Genomic DNA, 26,120 nt, shown 5'->3' on the forward strand with positions numbered 1-26,120 from the left:
CAGGCTCCCTGCTGAGCAGAGAGCCCAATGCGGGGCTCGATCCCAGGACCCTGAGATAATGACCTGAGCCGAAGGCAGCAGCTTTAACCCACTGGGCCACCCAGGCGCTCCCCATGTGATCCTCTTAATAGTTGCAGAAAAAGCATTTGACAAAATGCAGCATTCATTCGTGTTAAAAACCCTCAACAAAGCAAGGATAGAGGGAACATACCTCACATGAAGCCATATCCTAAAGACCCCCAGCTCACATCATCCTCAGTGGGAAAAAACCGAGAGCTTTCCTTCTGTGGTCAGAAACAAGACAGAGATGTCCACTCTCACCATTGTTATTTAACTTGCTACTGAAAGTCCTAGCCTCAGGAGTCAGACTACAAAAAGAAATCAAAGCCACCCAAACTGGTGAGGATGAAACTTTCACTCTTTGAGGATGACATTATACTTTACATAGAAAACCCAAAAGACTCCAGCAAAAAATTGCTAGAACTGGTGCATTAATTCAGTGAAGTCCTAGGATGCAAAACCAACATACAGAATTCTGTCTCAGTTCTATACACCAATAATGAAGCAGCAGAAAGAGAAATCAAGGAATTGATCTCATTTGTAATTGCACCAAAAACAGTAGGATACTTAGGAATAAACCTAACCAAAGAGATAAATCATCTGTACTCTGAAAACCATAGAATGCTTATGGAAGTAATTGAAGAGGACACAAAGAAATGGGAAAGCATTCCATGATCATGGAATTGGAAGAACAAATATTCTTAAATTGTTAAAATGTTTATATTGCTCAAGGCAACCTACACATTTAATGCAATCCCTACTGAAATAACACCAGAATTTTCATAGATCTAGAAAACCTAAAATTTGTATGGAACCACGAAAGACCCTGAATAGCCAAAGCAATCCTGAAAAAGAAAAAACTGGTGGCATCACAATTCCAGACTTCAAGCTATATTACAAAGTGGTAATCATCAATACAGTATGGTACTGGCACAAAAACAGACACATAGATCAGTGGAACAGAAGAGAGAACCCAGAATTGGACCCACAACTATATGGTCAGCTAATCTTCAACAAAGCAGGAAAGAGCATCCAATGGAAAGAAGTCTCTTCAGCAAATGGTGTTGGAAAAACTGGAGAGTGCTATTTGTGAGAATGAAACTAGACCACTTCTTTACACTATACACAAAATAAGTTCAAAATGCATGAAAGACCTAAATCTGAGACTAGAAACCATCAAAATCCTGGAGGAGAAATAGACAGTAACCTCTTTGACATGGGCCATGGCAACTTCTTACTAGACATGTCTCCAGAGGCAAGGGGAACAGAAGCAAAAATGTACTGTTGGGACTATATCAAGATAAAAGTTCTGCATACTTAAGGGAACAACCAACAAAACTAAAAGGCAACCAACAGGATGGGAGAAGATAGTTGCAAATGACGTACCTGATAAAGGGTTAGTGTCTGGAATCTGTAAAGAGCTTATCAAATTCAACATCCAAAAAACGAGTAATCCAGTTAAGAAGACAGTTTTTCAAAGAAGACATACAGAAGGGTAACAGACACTTGAGAAGATGCTCCATATCACTCATCATCAGGGAAATACAAATCAAAACTATAATGAGATATCACCTCACACCTGACATAATGGCTAAAATCAACAACAAAAAATAAGTGTCACTGAGGATGTAGGGAAAAAGGAACTCTCTTGCACTGTTGGTGGGAATGCAAACTGGTGCAGCTATTGTGGAAAACAGTCTATTATGCTAAGTGAAGTAAGCCAGTCAGAGAAAGACAAATACCATATGACTTCACTTATATGAGAAACTTAAGAAACAAAACAGATGAACATATGGGGGGAAAAGAGAGGCAAACCATAAAACAGACTCTTAACTATAGAGAACAAACTCAGGGTTGCTGGAGGGGATGTGAGAAGAATGGATTAAATGGAGGATGAATATTAAGGAGGGCAGTTGTGCTGAGCACTGGATGTTGTATGTAAGTAACGAATCACTAAATTCTCTTGAAACTAACATTCTTGAAGGCTATGCACCTATGATCATTCCTGAAGTGAGATTTTTGTTGAGTATTTATAATGGTCATGTTACCCAGTTAAGGATTAAGACTCTCTAATTGGAGAAATCTTGAGTTTTCTTTTCACTACCTTTCTTGAAAAGAGGATATTTTGCATAAGTAGAACAATACATCTTAGTCATAGAGGAGATGCAGCAGATTCCCATTCCTTTCACTAGATTTTAGGGCAGAGGAGCAGAAGTATGGATTGTAGTTTGACTTAATGGAGTAGCTGACCTTGACGCGTCACATTTTGTATGCTCGCCTTTATCACATTTATTTATTTATTTTATTTATATTTTATTTACTTTACAAGATTTTATTTATTTATTAGAGAGAGCGAGAGGGCAGGAGACAGATCTTGAGCAGAGGGGAGGGGTAGCGGGAGAAGCAGACTTCCTGCTGAGCAGGGAGCCCAATGCAGGACTGGATCCCAGGAACCTGAGATCATGACCTGAGCTGAAGGCAGACGCTCAACCCACTGAGCCACTCAGACATCCCTTTATCACAATTTTTTAAAGGTAAGAAATGTATTATAAGTTATAAATATATGCATAAAAAGATTAATATATAAGATCTTATGTGGTGTTTTCAACTGAAATAATATAAGCAGAACAGTAATTCTTAATATATGGGAGAACCTTGTTATTCCAGAGGTGTGTTCTACAGTTGAGAATTTACTGTGTGCATTGAGAAATGTCATTTATGAGAATGGGCTACATATGCACATGATACATAAAAGTGATAGAGAGTTGAGAACCATAGATTATAGAAGACACCTGTGCTGAGATTCAGGGCCGTCAGTCCAAGTGGGCATACGTGAAGGCTCTTTGACTTCTGCAGTGCAATTTTGTTTTGCCACCCATTCACCTAAGAAGTATGCAGAGCAAACAGATCTTACAGTGCGGTCTGTGGGTACATTTAGCACTTACGGATGGTCTCAGATGTGAAGAGTCTGCACTATAGACTGAAAAATGTAGACACTTGGTATTCAGGATATCCGCTTTAAGGAAAGTATTCGTGATTTATTCTTTTAGATTTTTCAAGTGTGATTACTAAATCAGTTCAGATCATTAGAAGGCCATCTGTAGATTAAGTTTGTTATTTGGCAAGTTTTGTTGAAATTGTAAAGTTGGAGCAGACTTTTAGTGGGTACCCACTACTTTGTTAAGTGCTGTAGACACAAAAATAAATAAGACATGTCTCTTATCCTTGAGCAGCTTTTAGCCCAGGTGAAGAAAAAGACCCACAAATAGATAGCAATATGTAGTAAATGCAGCAATAAGATATGAATGGAATATAATGTGAGCTGCCTAAAAGAAAGTTTGGCCTGAAAATTCAAGGAAGACTTCCTGGAAATTGTGCCCTAGGAGCTGTTTTGATTAAAGCACATTATTTAGCTAGAAATACTTGGATGCCTGGTAGGAAGACCTTCCAGGCAGAGGGAAACATTGGGTGATGGGAAAACAGCATTATGTGTGTGGTAAAATATATTCATTTATAAGGGTGGGAAATGATACAATATGAGATTAGAGAGAATATAGAGGCTGGGTGATGGAGGGCTGTTTAGGTCATTCTAACTTTGTATTTTCTGCTTTAATCAAAGGTTGGTATAAGAGATATTTCTACAGTTATGGTAAAAGTGTCTTCTTGGACATGACTTACTATGTTTTTCAGAGTATTTTGTTTAAAGATTTAGGCCATTGATCATACAAGTTGGGAAAAGTTACCTCTAAGTGAAAGTAATTTTAAGCTTTTATCAGTAAGAGTTGTGCATGTGCATGTAACCGTTCCCTTTTTTTTTTTTTTTTCAAGATTTATTTATTTATTTGGGAGAGAAGGAGAGAGAACACACAAGCAGTGGGAGGGGCTGAGGGAGAGGCAGAGAAATCCTCAGTCAGGCCCTGCGCTGAGCACGGAGCCCATAGCAGGAATTGATTCCAGGACTCCATGATCATGACCTGAATGGAAATCAAGAGTCAGACACTTACCCCACTGAGCCACCCAGGCACCCAACCCTTCATTTTTTTTGTTCTTATCTTTGGAGAAGGTTAAAGCTTAGTTTTTCATTTAACTGTTGTATGTTGTTTTTGCTTTGGTGTTCTGATGTAAGGCATCTTCTCTACCCCATTCCAGCCTTTGACTTTTCTGTTCCTATTACTGTTCATCTATTTTACTCTGTTGTCATGTATCTGTATCCATTTCTTTTGTTTCTGCTAAGACATAAATTCCTCAAAGTCAGGGAGCATGTCTCTTTCATATTTTTAAGTTTGGCTGTATATTGAGTGCTTAATAAATATTTGAATGAATCAATACTTGATTAATTCATGTTTGCTTCATTTACTTGTGTCCGTTTTTAACTTCGCTCTCAAGTATATATATATATATATATATTTTTTTTTTTTTTGGAAAATGGGTAGGATAGATATAAATAAGATATAACCACTAAATGTTATGGGCTCCATATATCTAATCTCTTAAATCATCTGTTTCTCAATATATGAAGAGGACATGATGTAATAATAGCTACTATTTATTAAGTGTATACTGTATTCTATGGAGCTTCTCTTCAAATTGACTTTTCTCTGAGCCATTGCATATGTTGTTCCTTGTTTGGAAGGTACTTTCATCAGGACTTCTGCTTGCTGCCTTTTCAGCATCATTCATTCATTCATTCATTTTTATTTATTTATTTGATGAAGATTTTGTTTAATGAGAGAGAATGAGAGTGAGAGAGCACAAGCAGGGGGAGTGGCAGAGGGAGAGGGACAAGCGGACTCCCCACTGAGGCTCGATCCCAGGATCTGGAGATTATGTCCTGAGCCAGAGGTGGAGGCTTAACCCATAGAGCCACTGAGCTGCCCTTTCCTCATCATTTAGATCTCAGCTCAAGGCTTAGGTGTTACCTCTTCAGATAGCCTTCCTTGACCACTTTCTGCTAAAGTATGCCCTTTCTTCTCTCAGTTTTTTCTGGAAGTCTTCCCTTACACAGTAAGTCAGCGTTAGTCTTTCTATCATCTTGTTCTGATGATACTTTGAACATACCATTCTAATAATTCTTAAAATACCATATTATAAATATGGTCTTTTAAATTCATTTCTCTCACCTTCCAGAGTGTGAGTTCCTAAGGGGCAGATGGTATTTTATTCTTTTTTGAGTTCCCATTGCCTAGTATGTGGCAAGTGTTAAGTAAATATTTATGTAATAAATGAAAATCTCTTTGAAATGTTAGACTCAGTGAAGAACAACATATTTTTGTTTTTAAAATCTGTTAATGGACAGATAGGTGATACAGGGGTGAATATGTGTGCAGCACAGACTTAACATAGCAGGCTTCAGACTGCTGTCCTCAGAAAAGGCTATTTGCAAGGTCAGCCCTTGGCTGGTACTGGGAAACAGATTTTGAGAGGGTTCCCACCATTCCCTAATTGAGAAGAGTGGCTCACTGTGCCTACACTATTTCTACTAACAATATGGTTTATGCTGAACACCTACTTTCCTTCTGGATTCTGGAATTTTGGTACATGCTAGGCGGAGGGTACTTACATGATCAGCCCCAATAAAAACCTCTCTAATGAGCTTTCCTGGTAGACAGCATTTCACACATTTTGTAATAACTTGTTGCTGGAAGATTTAAGTGTGTCCTATGGACTCCACTGGGAGAGAGAGGACTTTGGGAAGTTTGCACCTGGTCTCCTCTACACTTCACCCAGGGTGCCTTTTCCCTTTGCCAATTTTGCTTTGTTTCCACTGTAATAAATCATGTGTAACAACTATAGGCTGAGTCCTCTGCGTCCCCATAGAGAATTATTGAACGTGGGGGTGATCTTGAAGACCTCTGACTTAATAAGATAGATAAATCTTGTAATTATGGGAGAAATGACAGATGCTAAATCAGAAAAACATCATGAACTAATAATACCATTTAGACAGTTAAAATTGGTTGATTGGTCTGGGTAGCTACTTTAGATTGGGTGTTCAGCTAAAAATTTCTCTGAGGAGGTGGCATTTGCACTGACACCTGAGTGACAAGAAGAAGCCAGCTGTTGGAAGATGGGGAAAGAGCATTTTAGGAGAGGAAATAGTGCAGAGGCGTGAAGGGTGAAAGTGTGCTTGGTGTGTTTGAAGAATAGAAAGGAGAATGGGGGCGCCTGGGTGGCTCAGTGGGTTAAGCCTCTGCCTTCAGTTCAGGTCATGACCTCAGGGTCCTGGGATCGAGCCCCCCCATTGGCCTCCTGCTCAGCGGGGATTCTGCTTCCCCTCTCTCTCTGCCTGCTGCTCTGCCTATTTGTGATCTCTCTCTCTCTGTCAAATAAATAAATAAAATCTTAAAAAAAAAAAAAAAGAACGGATCACTGAAGGGTAGGGGCAAGCAAAAAAGTGGTACAATACAGCCATGGACAGATATAGCCAGGGGACATCTTGTAAATACTCGTAAGCCACAGTGAGGAATTCTTTTTTGAAGGCTTTAAAGGGTTTTAAGCTGGGAAGAAGAGACAAAGATTTGATTCATGGTTTCAAAACCCCACTGCAGCTTTATAGGGGGAAAATGAAGTTCAGTAGAGTAGGGATGGAAGCAGGAAGACCATTGGGGGACTCTTAACAGTGATCTTGGCCAAAATGTTGGGGGCTTGGGTGAGGGTTGTAATGTGGAGAGGGTGAAAAGTAGATAGAATTGAAATACGTTTTGGAGGTGGAGTCAGCAGCGTTAGGCAATCAAATGTAGGCGGTGAGGGTAAATAATAACTTGTCCATTTCTGTTTGAACAACTGCATAGATAATGCTGTCATTTATGAACATGGGAGAGGGGAGAACCAGGCAAATACAGGTATGTGAAGAAAACCAAGAATTTTTTTTGGAAGTTTATTAGGTATCCAAATGGAAATGTCCCATAGACAGTTGATACATAGGTTCTGAAAAAGCGTGTTTCTTGTTTTATTCATCAAACATCTGTTGAGCGCTTACCAGGTGCTAAGTACTGGGATAGGGTGTGGAATGCCATGAGGACTAGAATACAGTCTCCTTTTAAGCAAGCAAGTTAGTTTCGAAAGGAAGGCAGGCAAGTGTTCAGGCCATTACAGAGACATGTTATCATAGGACCATGCAGAGAATGCTTAGGTCCACTAAAACGGCACTTATGCTCTACAATTTTCAGTTTTTCTCAAAAATCCATAATTTTCTGTTACTTCCACAATTATATGTTTACTGTCACTGTTGAATTTTAAAGTCCGTATGTGTAAGAACCAGCCTATATCAAAAATTAACCTGTTTCCTTTGGCGGTTTCTGCCCTTTTTCTCCCAGTGTGTTTCATACTTGGCAATCTCTTCATCAGTTAAAATGCTTTCCCTTAGAAGGGGAATATAAAAAAATCCCAGTGCAGAGATGCACCTGCTTTCACTGTTACTTCCTTGACTGCCTGATTTCATGTGGCTGCTTTGGCTAGTCTTGTGGGCATTTCCCCTTCCTTTCTTATTTCCTTTTGAGTATTTTCCCTTGCAGAGTTACACTCTTGGTTGAAGAGGCTCGTCTGTCCAGTTAGAGTACTTGTGAGTGTATTATGCTGCCTTGGTGGTGGTTAGTGAGCTCCCTTTCCACCCATTAGTTAAATTTGAGTATCCTGAGGGGTTCTTTCTTCCCTTGCTTCTCTGCTTGTAATTATCTCCAATGCTTGCTTAGTTTTTTTCCCTCTAATTGATTGGCTGCCTTTTAAAAGTCATTCTTTGGTAAGTTTTAAAATAATTCTTTAGTATAACTATTTTCATATGTTTTTTCTTATAATCTGCCAGGCACTAATTTCCTTCTTTACCACCTGTCAAATTATTTTGAAAAAAAATCATCGATAATACATTGAAATAGACACTGTCCCAATTTTTTAGTATAAAACTATACTAGTCTCCCCAAGCACATCAAATTGTATACATTAAATACCTACAGCTTTTTGTATGTTAGTCATATTTCAATTTTAAAAAATGAGCAGAGAATTAAAATGCATTTCCAAACTCCTGAAAATACAAAATGTAAATAAATAAATAATTTCTAAGTCCTTTATATCCCAGAAAAATGTAAAATGAAACACACATAAATACATGAAAGGATATACTAGCCTTATGATTAAGAAAGCAGTTTGTTGGGGTGCCTGGGTGGCTCAGATGGTTAAGTGTTTGCTTTTGGCTCGAGTCATGATCCCAAGGTCCTGGGATGGAGCCCTGCATCAGGCTCCCAGCTCAGCAGGAAGCCTGCTTCTCCCTCTCCCACTCTCCCTGCTTGTGTTCCCTCTCTCCCTGTGTCTCTCTCTGTCAAATAAATAAATAAAATCTTAAAAAAAAAAAAAAAAGAAAAGAAAGCAGTTTGTTTAGGGGCACCTGGGGGCTCATTGGGTTAAGCATCCAACTTTTGATCTCCATTCAGATCTTGATTTCAGGGTCATGAGCCACCTGCATTGGACTCCTCAAAAAAAAAAAAAAAAAAAAAAGAAAAAAGAAAAGAAAGAAAGTGGTTTGTTTAATGTTAAGAGCCTTATCCTCTTTTTTCCCCTCAAATGTAACCTCACTTCTTTCCATTCTAGTTATCTGTACAAATTTGTGAGGCTTAAAAAACAATGTTACAAAGTGAAAAAAAAAAAAAGTAAGGTTCTTGGCTGCCCCGTTTCTCTTGAATATGGTTGACAGATTTCAACGATCACTGATACATTTTTATTAATCACTTATGCTTAGTAACTACAGGGACTATTAATTAGAAACCTGTAATTAGATTGAGAGTGACAGTGATGATGATTTAGTTGGAAAGAAATCATGCAATTTGTGGTGTCTTCCACCTTGAATCTTCTCTCTGTAATAAATCACCTTGCTTTTGACAGTGAGAAATGGTACCATATTTCAAATTAAGGATGATCTTTTGTTTTACCTTCATGGTTTACATTTGTGTATCAGCTTATATATAGAACAAGTATATTCTGACTGTCATGTGAAAAATGAGAGACTATTTTCAAGGTCATACAAATGTGACAGTTTTGGCAGTCCAAAATGACATTATTTCCTACTAAGTAATCAAAATAAATCAATTTTACACTATTTCAGGTTGACACGTCATTGTATAGACCTGTATTCCTACAGGTTTTGCCAGATGAGTAAGTTTTTGTTTTTTTTCTCCCCAATCGTTTAGAAGAGAGTTTATAGTAACCTTTGATTACCTGTATTACTTTCAGCAAACAGTACATATTACAAAAGAAAATTAAGGGGAAAATCTTTGAAAACCCACAATAATCACATTTTATCTGTGGTTACTTATCAGTGTCTCATTTTATAAGTAATCCTTCAGTTGAAAAGAAAAATGAGGGGTGCCTGGGTGCCTCATTTGTTAAGCATCTGCCTTTGGCTCAGGTCATGATCCAAGGGTCCTGGAATCAAGCCCCACATCAGGCTCCCTGCTCGGTGGGAAGCCTGCTTCTCCCTCTCCCACTTCCCCTACTTGTGTTCCCTCTCTTGCTATCTTTCTCACTGTCTCTCTCTCTGTCAAATAAATAAATGAAATCTTAAAAAAAAGGATTTTGTGCTAATTTGCCCCTAATTTTGTCATTTATTTTTAACTTTATTTGAAAAAAAAAAGCATTGTGTTGTGCACATATATATGTATATAGAAATATGTATATATTTTTCCTTTTATGGTGTCTGTTGATACTAGTTCTGAAATTTTCCTTTTATGACTAGGATGAAAAACATTGCTAATAGAAACACAGTATTTGTTTCAAAGCAGGGAGTAGCCAAAGTTAAGAGAGAGAGAGCCCTTAAATTAATTTGACTGAAATGTCATACATATTTATTTTTTTTGATCTAAAAATCTACATTTATTGAATCTTATTTTGGTGTTGCACAGTTGGTTTCTGATCTCTGCATGTTAGAAATCAGTGGATAATAAACAATAAACCTAGAATGCTTTTTTAGTTACTTTGAAGTGCTGGGCAGGAAACTGAGGATTCAGTAACAATAGAAATAATAAGAAATGATACCTGTCACTTGAGTACTACTGGGTGACCAGCACCATGTTTAGTACTGCACATGCATTCTCATTTAATTTTTATAATACATGATTAATATGGTTATTTTCATTTCACCGATGTTTAAAGAAAGTAGTAGTCCTACAGTGTGAGTGTGATGTGGAATCCTCTGTTTGGTCCTGGTTTCTCAAGGAGAAATTAAATTAAAATTGAATTGCAGGGAAATTGAAATTGGCAAGGAGACTGTGCATGAGAAAGAATGAAGTTAGTCATTTTGGAGGAGTCTCCAGCCATACGCCCTGAGTTAAGCAGAGTCTCTCAGAGACCTCTTCTAAAGTAAAAGAGTTGAAGCCGTTAGGTGTGGATTCCCCCAACTCTCTCTCTTAACATCGTTAAACTTATCCAAAGCCCCATATTTAGTCAAAATATGAGAGGTCCTTCTGGTCAGTCACTCCCTCCAAACCTGGGCAATTTCATGTCTTTTTAGGGAGTTGGCCTGATTCCTCATCTTTCGCTTTCCGATGTTTTCTTTCCCAATTACCCTAAGTGTGTGAACGTATTCTAAAAATAAAACAGTAACAAAGAAATATTTCCATTTATTTCATAATTGAGTGTTATTATGTGCTAAGTGCTATTATATAAAGACAAGATATACTCCCAGCCCTCACAGAGCTTGGTTTCCAAGAAAGGGAAGAACATATGTAAAACATGAAAGTTATAGATATTAAATGCCTGAATGAATAATGAAAACAGGCATGTGTTCATGGAAATCTTACAGATATTATTGTAGGAGTCTATATAGGAGCCAGAAAGGAAGAACTGGCCAATTTTCTGGGCAGTGAGGCTTGATAAAGGAAGTGTAATGCTCAACTTGACCGTGCAGTTCTTTTTAGCTTTATTACTCTCACCTTCGCACATTTCATGAACTTTGATAGAGATACTCTACATTTATAGTTGCTTCTTCCTGCTGAAAACTTGCACTCCAGCTTTTCCCCTGTACTGTACATCACAGGAATTCAAATTTTTTGAATGAATACAGCTTTTAATAATTAACATGCCTGCCTTTTGCCAGGCACTGTAATATATATGTGTTTTGCATATAATAACTTGCTTAATTGGTACAACTACAGTGTTGTTGTTATTCCCATTTTACAAATAGGCAGCTAAATCACGAAGTGACTTAACCAGGATCACAGCTAATAAATGGTGGAACTGGGTTTCAGAACCCAGCATTTTCACTCCAGAACCCATTATGAATGACTGAATGGACCTGGTTCCCTTTACCCATCTTTGCATATAGATGCCCATGTACTAAAGTTTACTAATTTTCAAGGCATACTTTTTTCTTTCTTCCATCTTCTCCCCTCCAGTTATCAATTCAGGAAACTTTTAACATCCTATGGCCAAGTACTAATCTAGGCACTGGGAATATAGAAATAAAAGCTTTTCCCCATTGTCAGGAAAAGTAAAGTGTGATAAGAGAGGACATAGAAGAAAATAGATCATTGTAATATGGATTGATAATCACTAGGATAGAATATGCCCAGAGGAGTAGTACATCCAGAAAAGGGTAATCCTAACTTGAATTTTGGTGTAAAAAATAAGATTTACCTAGGAGGATGGGAATCCTAGCCTTCTATAATTTTTCTTCTTTTTTCCCCCCCTAGGTAGAATGGAATACAGTTGCTTTTTTTTTTTTTTATGGTTGCTTTTTAAAAAACTTTCAGAGTTACCCTTTTACATACCACATTGTTCTGTTGTTGCTTCTCTGCCACATTCTACTTGCTAACCTTCTCACTGTTTCTTACTGCACTTTGGTTTCCAGTGTCTTTTTCTTTCCTTTCCTTTCTTTCTCTCCCTCCCTCCCTGCCTCCTTTCTTTCTCTCTCTCTTTCTTTCTCTCTCTCATTCTTCCTGTATATTTATTTATTTGAGAGAGAGAGCATGGGAGCCAGAGAGAGAGAGAGAGAGAGAGAGCAACCACGCATGGGGAAGAGGGATTGGGAGAAGCAGGCTCCCCCTGAGTGGGGATCCTGATTCAGAACTTGATCCTGGGACCCTGGGATCACAACCAGAGCCAGAGGAAGATGCTTAACTGACTGAGCCACCCAGGTGTCCTCTAGTATCTTTTTCATTCTTTTTTTTCCCTTAAGTTTATTTCTTCTGTTCTACCTAGAAACTCCTTTGTATCTAATATAGTAACTTTATTTCTGTTCAATGATATTCTTAGGATTTTTCCTCTTTTATAGAACCCCCCTTAATATTTCCTGTGGTGTTGCAGGTGGTCGCATACTCTTTTAAGCCTTGCCGGTCTTGGAAACTCTTTCTCTCTCCATCCATTTTCAATGTCAATCTTGCTGGATAAAGTATTCTTGGCTGCATGTTCTTCTCATTTAGTGCCCTGAATATATCTTGCCAGCACTTTCTGGCTTGCCAGCTTTCTGTGGACAGGTCTGACGTTATTCTGATGGGCTTTCCTCTGTACGTAAGGAGCTTCTTTGTCCTAGCTGCCTTCAAGAGAGTCTGTCTACAATTAGGATTCCTCATTCTTACTATGAGGTGTCTCAAGGACTTTCGAGATTCTATAATCTTGGGGGGAGACCGTTCTGCCTCTATACATGAACGCTGGTTCCATTCACGAGATTGGGAAAATTTTCAGAAAGAAAGACTTCAAAGGTAACACGATGCCAATAAAAATGTATCTATCAATAATCACTGTCAATGTGAATGGCCTAAATGCACCCATAAAACGACACAGGGTTACAGATTGGATAAAACGACAGGACCCATCCGTATGTTGTCTACAAGAGACCCATTTTGAACCTACGGATACACCCAGACTGAAAGTGAAGGGATGGAGAAGCATCTTTCATGCCAATGGGCCTCAAAAGAAGGCCAGGGTAGCGATTCTCATATCAGATAAATTAGATTTTAAACTAAAGACTATAGTCAGAGATACAGAAGGACACTACATCATTCTTAAAGGGACTATTCACCAAGATGATCTAACAATTGTAAATATCTATTCCCCCAATATGGGAGCAGCCAATTACATAAGAAAACTATTAATCAAGATAAAGAATCATATTGATATGAATACATTAATAATAGGAGATCTTAACACGCCTCTCTCAGTAATACAGTAACTTTAATTTGTTTCTTTAGCTTCCTTTCTTCTTGTCTAACAGAATGGCCAGTAGGTATTTGAAACCCATGGTGACTTGTTTCTGCAGCAAGGAAGATAGATCTGGCTCACTTTTGAGGTCACTAGGATATCAGTTTATTTTTATTCTTCCTGATTGTCAAGGGGATTATACCCCTGAAACCTGACCATTAAATCTCTTGCTCCCAACTCAGTGTTTTGGCGTTTTTTGGGCATGTTGCTTTATTTTTTTTTTAATTTTTATTTTTTTTATTAAATTTTTTATTTCTTTTCAGCGTAACAGTATTCATTGTTTTTTCACCACACCCAGTGCTCCATGCAATCTGTGCCCTCCCTAATACCCACCACCTGGTTCCCCCACCCTCCCACCCCCCGCCCCTTCAAAACCCTCAGGTTGTTTTTCAGAGTCCATAGTCTCTCATGGTTCACCTCCCCTTCCAATTTCCCTCAACTCCCTTCTCCTCTCCATCTACCCTTGTCCTCTATATTGTTATGCTCCACCAATAAGTGAAACCATATGATACTTGACTCTCTCTGTTTGACTTATTTCACTCAGCATCATCTCTTCCAGTCCTGTCCATGTTGCTACAAAAGTTGGGTATTCGTCCTTTCTCATGGAGGCATAATACTCCATAGTGTATATGGACCACATCTTCCTTATCCATTCATCCGTCGAAGGGCATCTGGGTTCTTTCCACAGTTTGGCGACCGTGGCCATTGCTGCTATAAACATTGGGGTACAGATGGCCCTTCTTTTCATTACATCTGTATCTTTGGGATAAATACCCAGCAGTGCAATTGCAGGGTCATAGGGCAGCTCTATTTTTAATTTCCTGAGGAATCTCCACACTGTTCTCCAAAGTGGCTGCACCAGTTTGCATTTCCACCAACAGTGTAAGAGGGTTCCCCTTTCTCCACATCTTCTCCAACACACGTTGTTTCCTGGGCATGTTGCTTTAAATGGCCTGCCTTTTCCATGCTTGGCCCTGGCTTCTAGCCATTTACTAGATGTTGACACTTGGCACAGACTGGTATCTGCTAAATGCCAAGCATGGTCTCCTATGAAAACATGGTAAGAAGAGAAACAACAAACTATAAGGAGTGGTAACATTTGACTCTGACTTTGAATTCTGAATTCTTTATCTCCATCACCTACCCAAGCAGGGTAACCTTGAGCAAGTTACTTAACCTCTCTGTGCCTCAATTTTCTTACGTTGAAAGTGAGAAATTGAGTAGTTGACTACCTTATTAGGTTGTTTAAGGGATACAGTGAGTTAGTGTCTGTAAAATTTAAGAACAGTATTTGGAACAGAGATAAAAAAAAGACATTCAATAAAAGCCTACGATTCCTGTCTTCTTTGGCTAAGTCCTATTTTTTGTCCAAATATTTGGCTCCTGACTTGCTGTGGTTTCTGCCTTAATTGTTCATCAGGGATCTAGTTTTTACTTCAGTGTGTGTGCCCATTTTACCCCCTCTTGTTGTGGTTCTCCTATTAATCTAGGTGTTTACCCTTCTAATTCCTTTTTGTGGTAGAAAATAACTTGGCAGATTGTCAGGGAAATAGTACCTTGTTGCTGTCAATGATGGTTTTATGGCATATTAGTAGGGGTTTATAATAATGAAATAGGCTTTTGTTTTCTGTAGCAACAGGGATTATTTAAAAGATAAAAGTCCTTTCCCCATGCTTATTATAGTTATGTGTACTTATTTATAGAAAAGAAACTTAAAAGTGAAACATGTGTTCCCTTAATATTTATTGAATGTCTACTATGTGAGAAGATACTGTTAGGTGCTGAAACATAATCATTTCTTAATAGTTTGGTGTATAATCTTAAACAGCTGTTTTTAAAGATCTTTGTAATCATATCAGTAATACAACTTACTGAAATAGAACTATACTTAAAAATTACTTTACTCCTTTTTTTCTTGTTTTTCATCTCAAATTAATGTATTTTAGATGGTTTTCAAATATCGTATAAAGATCTGGTCAATTTTTAAACTGTTGGGTGGTATTCTTTGGAATGGATGTATCATGATTTACTTAATGCAACTTCTTTTTTTAAATAAAGATTTTATTTATTTATTTGAGATAGAGAATTAGAGAGAGAGAGAGAGAGAGAGAGCACAATCAAGGGTAGGGGCAGAGGGAGAAGCAGACTTACTGCTGAGCAGGGAGCCCAACACGGGCCTCTATGCCAGGATTCTGGATCATGACGTGAGCCCAAGGCAGATGCTTAACCAATTGAGCCACCAAGATGCCCCTAGTTAATGCAGCTTCTGTTGAAGAAGTCCTGATAGTTTTTAGTTATTATTACAAGCAGTGATACAATGAAATCCTTTTACAGATACCTATTTGGCATATGTGTTCCTGGAGAATAAATTTTTAGAAGTGGAGTTGCTGTATCAAATGATGTATTAATTTGGACTCTTAGATTACTCTTCTATAAACATCAACTTTCTTGGCCATTTCTCCTTTTTTTTTTTTAATCAACACTAGATATAATTATTCTTTATGCTCTGTTTTTTTCTGTTTCATTGTTTTAACTTGAATAACAAAATAATTGAGATAAGGCTTTCTTTAACATCTTTATTGGCCAGTTATTTTTTATACACTGTACTATGTTTAGGTCCTTGGCCCAATTTTCTGTTGGATTTTTAGTTTATTGAATATTAGGACCATTTGTCAAAGGTTGGGATTTTTTTTGTTTTTTTTTTGTTTTGTTTTTATATTTTATTTATCAGAGAGAGAGAGAGCGAGCGAGCACAGGCAGACAGAGTGGCAGGCAGAGGCAGAGGGAGAAGCAGGCTCCCCGCCAAGCAAGGAGCCCGATGTGGGACTCGATTCCAGGACGCTGGGATCGTGACCTGAGCTGAAGGTAGCCGCTTAACCAACTGAGCCACCCAGGCGTCCCTGTTTTTGTATTTTAATATACACTATATCTTGCTTCATATCAGCTTTTAATTTACAGGTAGATTTCTTAATCTTTCTTATGGCATCTTGGTTTTGTTTTATTCCTTTCCCAAAAAGAATAAGAAGAAACGGATTCTCTGTGTTAGTAGTACTTTCTGATTTTTATTATAATCAAGATTAATGATTTGTTTCCTTTTTTTCTTTTCCCTTTTCGTTGTGTTCTTAGATTTTGGTCTTCAATTTGGCATATACAACTTTAGCAAATACTTTGGAACCTTGGTGTGTTATTATTTACTATGGAGCAAAATAGAGTATAAGGTGGGACTGTATTGGACCCTGCTTGATTGAAATCCAGTTTTTATTATAAGCACTCATACTTGGTACCAGTTTATAAGAAGAGTGATCCACAGTCCCTGTTTGTCTCAGAATAGTCTGTTTAACCTTTTTTCCAGTGTAACTTTTAATAGTCTCCTTTTTCACTCTCAAAAAGTACCTCACTCTAGATAAAAAATTACAAGGATTAAAAAGGATGGTTATTTACATCGATAGTTTTTTAGAATATTTTAATATTTAAGGTTTCAGTTTACTTTATTCCTCTAATACTTAGCAATACTTCATTTGGTTTAGCTTTCTAAAAAATCTCTTATTTCTATTATATTCATGATGAACAAAGTTCATAGAATTGCTTACGTGAGGTATTTGTAGAGCAGTGAGTTTAGTATATACCTTCTTGACCTTCATTCCAGTATCCAGAATAATGTTTGCTTTTTGAACAAAGTGTCCTAAACATGTTGAAGCATTTGTCTATGTGTGTGCTTATGTTTTGGTTGTACTTTACTATGTGATAAAATCTTTTTGTGTGAATATGACCAAATCTTTTAACCTGACCAAATAAACCTTCCTTTATTGTATTGTTTTTTGGTGTTCGTGCTCTCCATCTGTATGAATTAGTTTATACTTGGATCATTGGCTTTCTAGTATGCTAAGTAATAACTGTTCTTCACACTGATCCCTGTGGGATTCACTTAATGCCAGTCCTTATTGTACTGTAACAACGTTGATAAGACATTGGTTCTTGCTATGAGCTAAACAGATTTTTATCTAGGTTATCATTCAGGTAATACTTCTTCAGACTTTTCTTATATAGTACTCTGTCAAAGTCCTTGTTATAATTAGATAAGTTGTGTCCATTGTATTTCCTTTCTCCACCAGCTCTGTTATCACTTAAAAGATTTACACAGCTTACAGTTACTCATTTTCATTGCTAATGGTATGCTGTAACTCATATAGTTGTATTCTTTCTGAAACTGTTACTTTATATTATGGGATATTTTATAAAGTTGCCATTTTAAAAAGCCAAATGGTTTAATCTTTCCTTTAGTCAAAAATATTTGTGCTTATGAATTCCTTTAGTCAAAAATATTTGTGCTTACGAATTCCTTTAGTCAAAAGTATTTGTACTTATGAATATATCTTTAAAACCTTAAAATCTTCTTGTATTTCTAGTTTTTTGGTGTTTTTATCATAATATATATATTTCTCAGTGTTATATATTGACATTAATATATATCTGAATCTTGATTTCATTGTTGGCATCACTAATAAAATATTAATAATTGAGAGTATTAATTTCATGACTAGAATATCACATAGGAATTTTTTTTTTTAAAGATTTTATTTATTTATTTCTCAGACAGAGGTCACGAGTAGGCAGAGAGGCGGGCAGAGAGAGAGGGAGAAGCAGGCTCCCTGCCGAGCAGAGAGCCTGATGCGGGGCTCAATCCCAGGACCCTGGGATCATGACCTGAGCCCAAGGCAGAGGCTTTAACCCACTGAGCCACCCAGGCACCCCTCACATAGGAATTTCTAATTGTGTTACCATTAGCTTTAAAATTTTACCCTCTTGGGATAAAGTTATTTATATATAGGTATTTTCAATTTCATACTATATAAACTGTGAATAGGAATTTTCATAAAATGTTTATGCTTTGAGAATATATTTATCTAGGCACTAAGGATAAACTATATTAATGAAATTTCTACTGTTTTTTTTGCAATGGGCATAATATAAGCAGAAGTTTGTTTTATTAGACACATTGTCATGTTTCTTTCTTTATAATACATAAATATCGAATATGTAATGCAATGTTCTTCATTTTTATTTTTGTGTTTCTTCTGCAGAGAGTGATAATGAACTCTCAAGTGGAACAGGTGATGTGTCTAAGGATTGTCCTGAGAAGATCCTGTATTCTTGGGGAGAACTGCTAGGAAGATGGTAAAATTTATTTTTTGTATTGAAAATTTTATATTTACATAGTTGATGTTAATTTGTCTTATTAATTAAAATATGTGTGTGTTTATCTTAGTATTTTAATGTACTTTAAAAACATAAAAATTAAAACATAATTCATGAATACTCTGTTTGGCTGGGTCTTACATCCAGTATGGTTTTATTTAACTTACTTTTGGAAGATACATTTGCCTTTTATTTCATTTAGACATAACATTGCCCAGAGTTGTCAGCTGTGTGCTTCATTGCTAAAACATGTAAATATCTATTGTTAAGGGGTTATATTTCCTTTCTCTACTAAGTCTATTACCATGAAAAGGGGCTGTACTGCTTAGAATTACTCATTTCACCACTGATTATAAACTGTAACCAGTCTGTTTTATTCTTTCTGACTAAAACTGTTACTTTATATTTTGGAGTATTTTATCTAGAACTACAAAAAAGGATACTTTGTTTATACTTATTATGAATATACTGTTTATATCTATTACAGGTAAGTTTTTTAAAGAGGTAATCATAACTATAATTTGTTAGTAAAATTTAAAAATCTTGCCAACAAACGATTCTGCCATACCATTATGTAGAAACTACCATTTATTATTGAGTATACATATCATATTACATGCATGCTGGTGGTCCAGGAGAAGCTGCTAAGTCTGGGAAGAATTTCAGACATTTTATATGGTAAAGTAGAAGAACAAAGAATTAAAACTTTATCTTTTTAAGAGACAAACAAATGCTTCTTTTTTTTTTAATTTTTTTATTTTAATAAACATATAATGTATTTTTATCCCCAGGGGTACAGGTCTGTGAATCGCTAGGTTTACACATTTCACAGCACTCATCATAGCCCATACCCTCCCCAGTGTCCATTTCCCCCCACCACCCTCTCCCGTCCCCCCTCCCCCCTGCAACCCTCAGTCTGTTTCTTGAGATTGAGTCTTTTATGGTTTGTCTCCCTCCCAATCCCATCTTTTCATTTTTTCTTTTCCTACCTCCCCCCAACCCCCCCCGCCTTGCATCTCCACTTCCTCATATCAAAGAGATCATATGATAGTTGTCTTTCTCTGATTGACTTATTTCGCTAAGCATGATACCCTCTAGTTCCATCCACGTCGTCGCAAATGGCAAGATTTCATGTCTTTTGATGGCTGCATAGTATTCCATGGTGTATATATACCACCTCTTCTTTATCCATTCATCTGTTGATGGACATCTAGGCTCTTTCCACAGTTTGGCTATTGTGGACATTGCTGCTATAAACATTCGGGTGCACGTGCCCCTTCGGAGTACCACATTTGTATCTTTAGGATATATACCCAGGAGTGCAATTGCTGGGTCGTAGGGTAGCTCTATTTTCAGTTTTTTGAGGAACCTCCACACTGTTTTCCAGAGTGGTTGCACCAGCTTGCATTCCCACCAGCAGTGTAGGAGGGTTCCCCTCTCTCCGCATCCTCGCCAGCATCTGTCATTTCTTGACTTGTTAATTTTAGCCATTCTGACTGGTGTGAGGTGGTATCTCATTGTGGTTTTGATTTGTATTTCCCTGATACCGAGTGATGTGGAGCATTTTTTCATGTGTCTGTTGGCCATCTGGATGTCTTCTTTACAGAAATGTCTGTTCATGTCCTCTGCCCATTTCTTGACTGGATTATTTGTTCTTTGGGTATTGAGTTTGATAAGCTCTTTATAGATTTTGGATACTAGCCCTTTATCTCATATGTCGTTTGCAAATATCTTCTCCCATTCTGTCAGTTGTCTTTTGGTTTTGTTAACTGTTTCCTTTGCTGTGCAAAAGCTTTTGATCTTGATGAAATCCCAATAGTTCATTTTTGCCCTTGCTTCTGTTGCCTTTGGCGATGTTCCTAGGAAGAAGTTGCTGCGGTTGAGGTCAAAGAGGTTGCTGCCTGCATTCTCCTCAAGGATTTTGATAGATTCCTTTCTCACATGACAAACAAATGCTTCTTATGATAATCTCCTATAGGCCTCCTGAGAGGTTCCTGATTTAATTTAGCAGATTATTTATGGTTCTGAGGATTGGAAAGCTCATGCCTTCTCACTGTAAAATCTGGAGAATAGTTTTGTCAACTTTCTGATCAAACTGCCAAATCTTTTATATTTAAAGGAGTTGCCCTAAAACTAAGGGAGGGCTTGCTGCCTCCCCTAATTAAACAAAGAAAATTTAATCTTATTTATCTCACACATACAAATGTAAAATGAATACATCGTAGAGAGTTTATTTAACTCATTAATTAATGGGAGCCAGTAAGATATTAGAACCAATCAAATGAGAATTCAGTTTAGAGATTTATATTCTCTTCCTAATAATTCACTTGCATTGTCATGAATAGGAATTATTTTCATGGCTATGGACAAAAAACTTATGCATTGTTACCAGTTTTCTGCACATCTTTTGAGAGTTGTAAATTTGCCTAAAGACAAATAAAGGCATACACTTCTGTCATATCAGATAATTCCCAGAAGGGGCAACATAGAAAAGGTGTTCAGTAGTCTCTTTAACCCCATTTCAAAAACCTTTCACAATTTTTCCCTATACTATATCCAGAAGCTAATTGGCTCATGTAAGCATTGAGCACCTTCCTAAATTTATCTTGTATATTTTTACTGATTTCATGTAGTGTTATTGCCCCATTTAAGATGAATTTTCATTTTCTATGGCCCTGAGTTAGTGTTAAGGTTATCCATGATACTTGTTAAAGGTGATAAGGATGACTTTATTCAGGGAGGGGGAGCTATCATGATAGGAATAGGAATCACTGAAATGAGATCTTACAGTAGGGGAGAGGGATTGGGCTGAACTCCAGATACAGCAAGGAACAGTGCAAATTTATAGCCAAGGAGAGGGTGGATGTCAGCAGATGGAAAGTGACTGAGAGGAAACATCAGAGGTGAAGGGGTTCCTGGCTAAATTCACCTTGCAAGATTCTTGCTTAAGGTGGATAAGGGTGATCAGACATCACCTGAGGATGGCAGAAGATGAGGAACTCAATTAGGAATCAAGGGTGATCAGATACTAAGGGTGGGGGGTCCTGGCTAAACTGACTTAGTAGGATTCTTGCTAAAAATGGACAATGCAGAGATGAACATGGAAGCTTCCAAGTCAGGGCCTGTTTGAGGAAAGAGTTCGGGTGAGCCTGAGTAGAGCTCTGTGAAAAAGAGACTCGTTGTCATTAGTTAATAGAATTTTGTAGGACAGTTATATCTTGGGAGTTGGGGAGGGGTGCTGGTCAGAGCAAGAAGATTGTTAGAGTCCAGTTGGGAAAACAGAAGCCATGCCAGCCTTTTTCAGCTAGAGGGGTATTAATGCAAGTAATTGGTTTCTAGTGTGTTAGAATGCTGAATGACAGAAAGAGGACACTGAAAATTCCAAATAGTAGGAAGCAGCAGTATCCTCTAGAGGTGGAGAAATAAAATGGAAGAAGTATTGTGAACAGAATCTAGGAGCTCAGTGGAGGTCTCCTGAGGAGCTGGTGCAGGGACCTCTGAAGAAGGCTGCCCAGCTGGTTGCATAGGCTGCTGAGCATGCTCAGAGCAGCTAGGGTTTAGAAAGAGCTGTGAGGGGAGGGGACATTTGGTTAGTTCCTGGCTTTGAAAGAGTTACCCAGACCGCTGAGCTGGTGGGGAGACACTATGTGATTGGTGCTGGTATTTCCTAGAGCATCTCGCAGATATCAGTAATTCTCAGGAGTCATGGTATGGCTACTACTGGCAATGCAAGTCTTTCTTTTCTTCTACGTTTTGATCACATACCATTGTTAACTTATTGGCAGAACCTAATTTGGAAATGAAGTTTTACAAGGTTGTAGGATACAAGGTAAATATGCAAAAATTGATCTTACTTCTATATTCTAGCCATGAAAAATTGGAAATAGAAATTTAAAACCACATAAAAGCACTAGAAAAAAAACATTGAAACATTTAGGTAGAAATTGAACAAACTGTTACTAGATCTATACATTGAAGAAAACATTAATGAAAGAAATCAAAGAAGACCTCAGTAAGTGGGAAAATATACCATGTTTATAGAATGAAAGTCTCAGTATCGTTAAGATTTCCCTTCTGCCCATACTAGTCTTAGGGATCAATGTAACTTCAAACAAAATCCTAGTGGAATTTTTTTTGGTAGCAACTAAATAGCTGATTCTAAAATTTATGTAGAAAAACAAAGTAACTGAAATAGCCAAAACACTTAAAAATGAAGAACAAATTTGGGAGACTCATACTACCTGATTTCAGGGCTTACCATCAAGCTACAGTAATCAAGACATTATTGATGAGAGGATAGACACATAGATCAAAGGTGCAGAATACACAGTTCAGAAATAGAGCTACACAATGTAAATACACATTTCTCCAGAGAAGACATACTCATGCCCAGCCAGCACATGAAAAGATGCTTAACATCATTAGCCATTAGGGGAATGCAAATGGAAACCACAATGAGATACCACCTTACATCTACTGGGTTACGTATAATAAGAAAGACAAATAATAACAAGAGTTGGCAAGGATGTGGAGAAATCGACGCCCTCTTACACTGCTGATAACAGTGTAAAATGGTGCAGCAGTCATTTTGGAGAACATTCTTGTGTTTCCTCAAAAGGTTAAATATAGAGGTAAGATATGGCCTAACAATCCCACCCCTACTAATATACCCAAGAGAAATGAAAGCAGATGTCTACACAAACACTTGTGCACAAATGCTCATGGTATCATTATTCATAATAACCAAAAAGAGGAACAGATCCGAATTCCATCAAGTGATGAATGGATAAATAAATATGGCATATACATACAATGGGATATTATTCAGCAATAAAAATAAAGTACTGGTACATCTAAAACATGCATGACCCTTCAAAACATTATGCTGCATGAAAAAAGCAAATCTGAAAAGAGCAATGTATGATTTCATTTATATGAAGTATCAAGAATAGTCAAATCCTAGAGATAGAAAGTAGGTGAGTGGTTGTCCAGAGCTAGAGAGAGGTTTTAAAGAAATGGAGAGTGAACGCTAAGAGGTACAGGGTTTCTTTTTGGGGTAGTGAAAATGTTCTAAAGTTGAATGTAATGGCTATACAACTGTGTGAATATATCAACACCAATGAATTAAGTACTTTAAATGGATGAATTGTATGGTATGTGCATTATATCTTGATATAGCTGTATACAAAAATATACACATATATGGTCTATTGATTGTAAACAAAGGTTTAATTGAAATTCAGTGGAGAAAGGATAATCTTTTTAGTAAATCATGCTTAACAATTAGATATGTATATGCAAAAAAAAAACAATAAAAATAAATCTTGGGATGTACCTTGCCCCATATTGAAAATTAACTCATACTGGGTCATAAACCTAAATATAAGAGCTAAAATTATAAAAGCTATAGAAGAAAACATAGGAAATCATTGTGGTCTTTGGTTAGGCAGAAATTTCTTAGATATGCACTCAAGGGAATGATGTCAGAAAGAAAAAATTACAGATTTGATTTAATCAGAACTAAGAACTTTTGTTCTTCAAAAGACATTCAGAAGAATGAAAAGCTACACACTGGGAGAGAATATTTGTAAAACTGATATCTGGATAAAAGACTTATATCTAGAATATAAAAAAAAAATCTCAAAACTCAATACTAAAAAAAAAAAACCAAAAACAAACAACCCACTTAAAAATAAGCAAAAGGTTCAAACAGATACTTCACCAGAGAAGATATTTTTGATTACAGATAAGCCCATGAAAAAAATGCTAAACAGCATTTGTCACTACACACATATTCAAATGGCTAAAATAAAAAAGCAAAACAATAGCAAAAGAGCACTGTGATACCAAGAGCTACAAAGGATGCATAGCAACTGTAGCTCTCATGTTTTGTTGGTGGAGGTGCAGAATGGTGTAGCTGTTTTGGAAAGTTTGGCATTGTCTTATAAAGTTGAACACATACTTAATATAGTACTCAGCAATCCCATTGCCACTCCTAGGTATTTACCCAAGTGAAATGAAAACCTGTGTACTAAAGTCTGCAACATCTTTGTTCATAATTGCCCCCAAGTGGAAACAGTCCAAATGCTGTCCAGCATGGGTCAACTAAGTGGTACATGGAGTCAGCAGATTATTCCTGAGCAATTAAAAGAATGAACTACTGGGGATTCTGGGTGGCTCAGTTGTTAAGCATCTGCCTTCAGCTCAGGTCATGATCCCAGGGTCCTGGGATCGAGCCCGCATCGGGCTTCCTGCTCCATGGGAAGCCTGCTTCTCCCTCTCCCACTCTCCCTGCTTGTGTTCCCTCGCTCACAGTGTCTCTTTCTCTCTGTCAAATAAATAAACAAGATCTCTTAAAAAAAAAAAAAAAGAATGAGCTACTGACACACAATAACATGATGGATCTCAAGTGCATTACATTAAGTAAAACATGTCAGATTTGAATGGCTAAATGCTACATGATTTCATTTATATAAGATTCTTGAAAAGCCAAAACTATCATGGTAGAAAATTTATTGGTAGCTGCCAAGAACTGATCATGTTGGGTGGTAGTAACTACAAGAGAGCATAGAATTTTTGAACTATCCTGTATATTGGTTACAGTGATGACCACACAACTTTATGAATTTGTCAGAACTCACAGAACTGGGGTGAATTTTACACTGCATAAATTGTACATTAAATGGCAAAAAACCCCAAAACCAAAAACCAAAACAGAAACAACCCAGACCCCGAAAACCAAGAGTATTAATCCTGAGCATTTTGATTGTTGAGGCACAAATGCTACTACTCTGTCAGAAAAACAGAAGAAGAAAAAATGACCCAAATGCTTATTTTATATTTTGTACTACACAGAAAACATGAGAACAAGTAATAAATATGAATGAAGGAAGGAAATGGAGGAAAAAGACAGGAATGAAATTCGTGGCTTATATGTAGAGTAGCTCTTTGAAGTGTCTGCTTTTCTTAGGTCGGTGCCTTCATTATCCCTTATATTCACATTCTTCTCTCTTTACTTTGATTTGTAGTATTTATTGTAGGAATCGCTGTCTCAAACTAATTTTTCTATTCTGGCCCTTCAAAGTTATGTCAAATACACATGACCTCCTCAAAGTTACTGTTGTCTTACAGGTCCCTATCACAGTGCCTAGAATGTGGTAGGTGCTCAACAAAAATTTATTGAATGTATTTATGAATGAAAATTCTTGACTTACAGATTTCTGTCCCTTCAAGTCTATGGGAATTTTACATAGCTACATTTGGTACTGATTATTTTTTTCTTGTATAATTTTTAAATAAATGTAAATTGATATATTTCATGTTAGATTGTAAGTAGATTCAATTTTCATAGGACAGTTTACTTGACCACTTTGTGTCTTGATCGTGTCATGTTATGGTGAGGTGTTTTGACTTAAACATTTTGAAAGTGTCATTCTGGCTTTGAATTGAGAAATAAATTATAAGGAAGCAAAGACAGAAGCAGGCAGAATAGTTAGAAGACTATTGTAAATAAATCAGGAGAGAGACGATGATGTCTTATGCCATGCTGATAGCAAAAAGTAACATGTGATGAGATTCTGGACTTATTTTGATACAGAGCTGATAGAATTTGCTTATGTTTCCTGTGTGGCCTGAGAAAAAGAAATAACTGACCAACAATGCCAGAGTTTTGCCTTGAACAA

General features: G+C 37.1%; 1 protein-coding gene across 2 annotated transcripts in view; it reads left to right on the top strand.

The window, feature by feature from the left end:
- The window catches only part of RABGAP1L (RAB GTPase activating protein 1 like), a 757,100-nt gene that overhangs the window by 187,182 nt on the left and 543,798 nt on the right, over window positions 1-26,120 (top strand). For both annotated transcript variants that reach the window (XM_080824387.1, XM_080824388.1), the window contains exon 12: window positions 18,324-18,417. In XM_080824387.1, coding sequence (XP_080680513.1) covers window positions 18,324-18,417 — 94 coding nt within the window. The remainder of the gene's footprint in view (window positions 1-18,323; window positions 18,418-26,120) is intronic.

The sequence above is a fragment of the Martes martes genome (assembly GCF_963455335.1).
Source record: "Martes martes genome assembly, chromosome: 15".
Lineage (NCBI taxonomy): Eukaryota > Metazoa > Chordata > Mammalia > Carnivora > Mustelidae > Martes > Martes martes.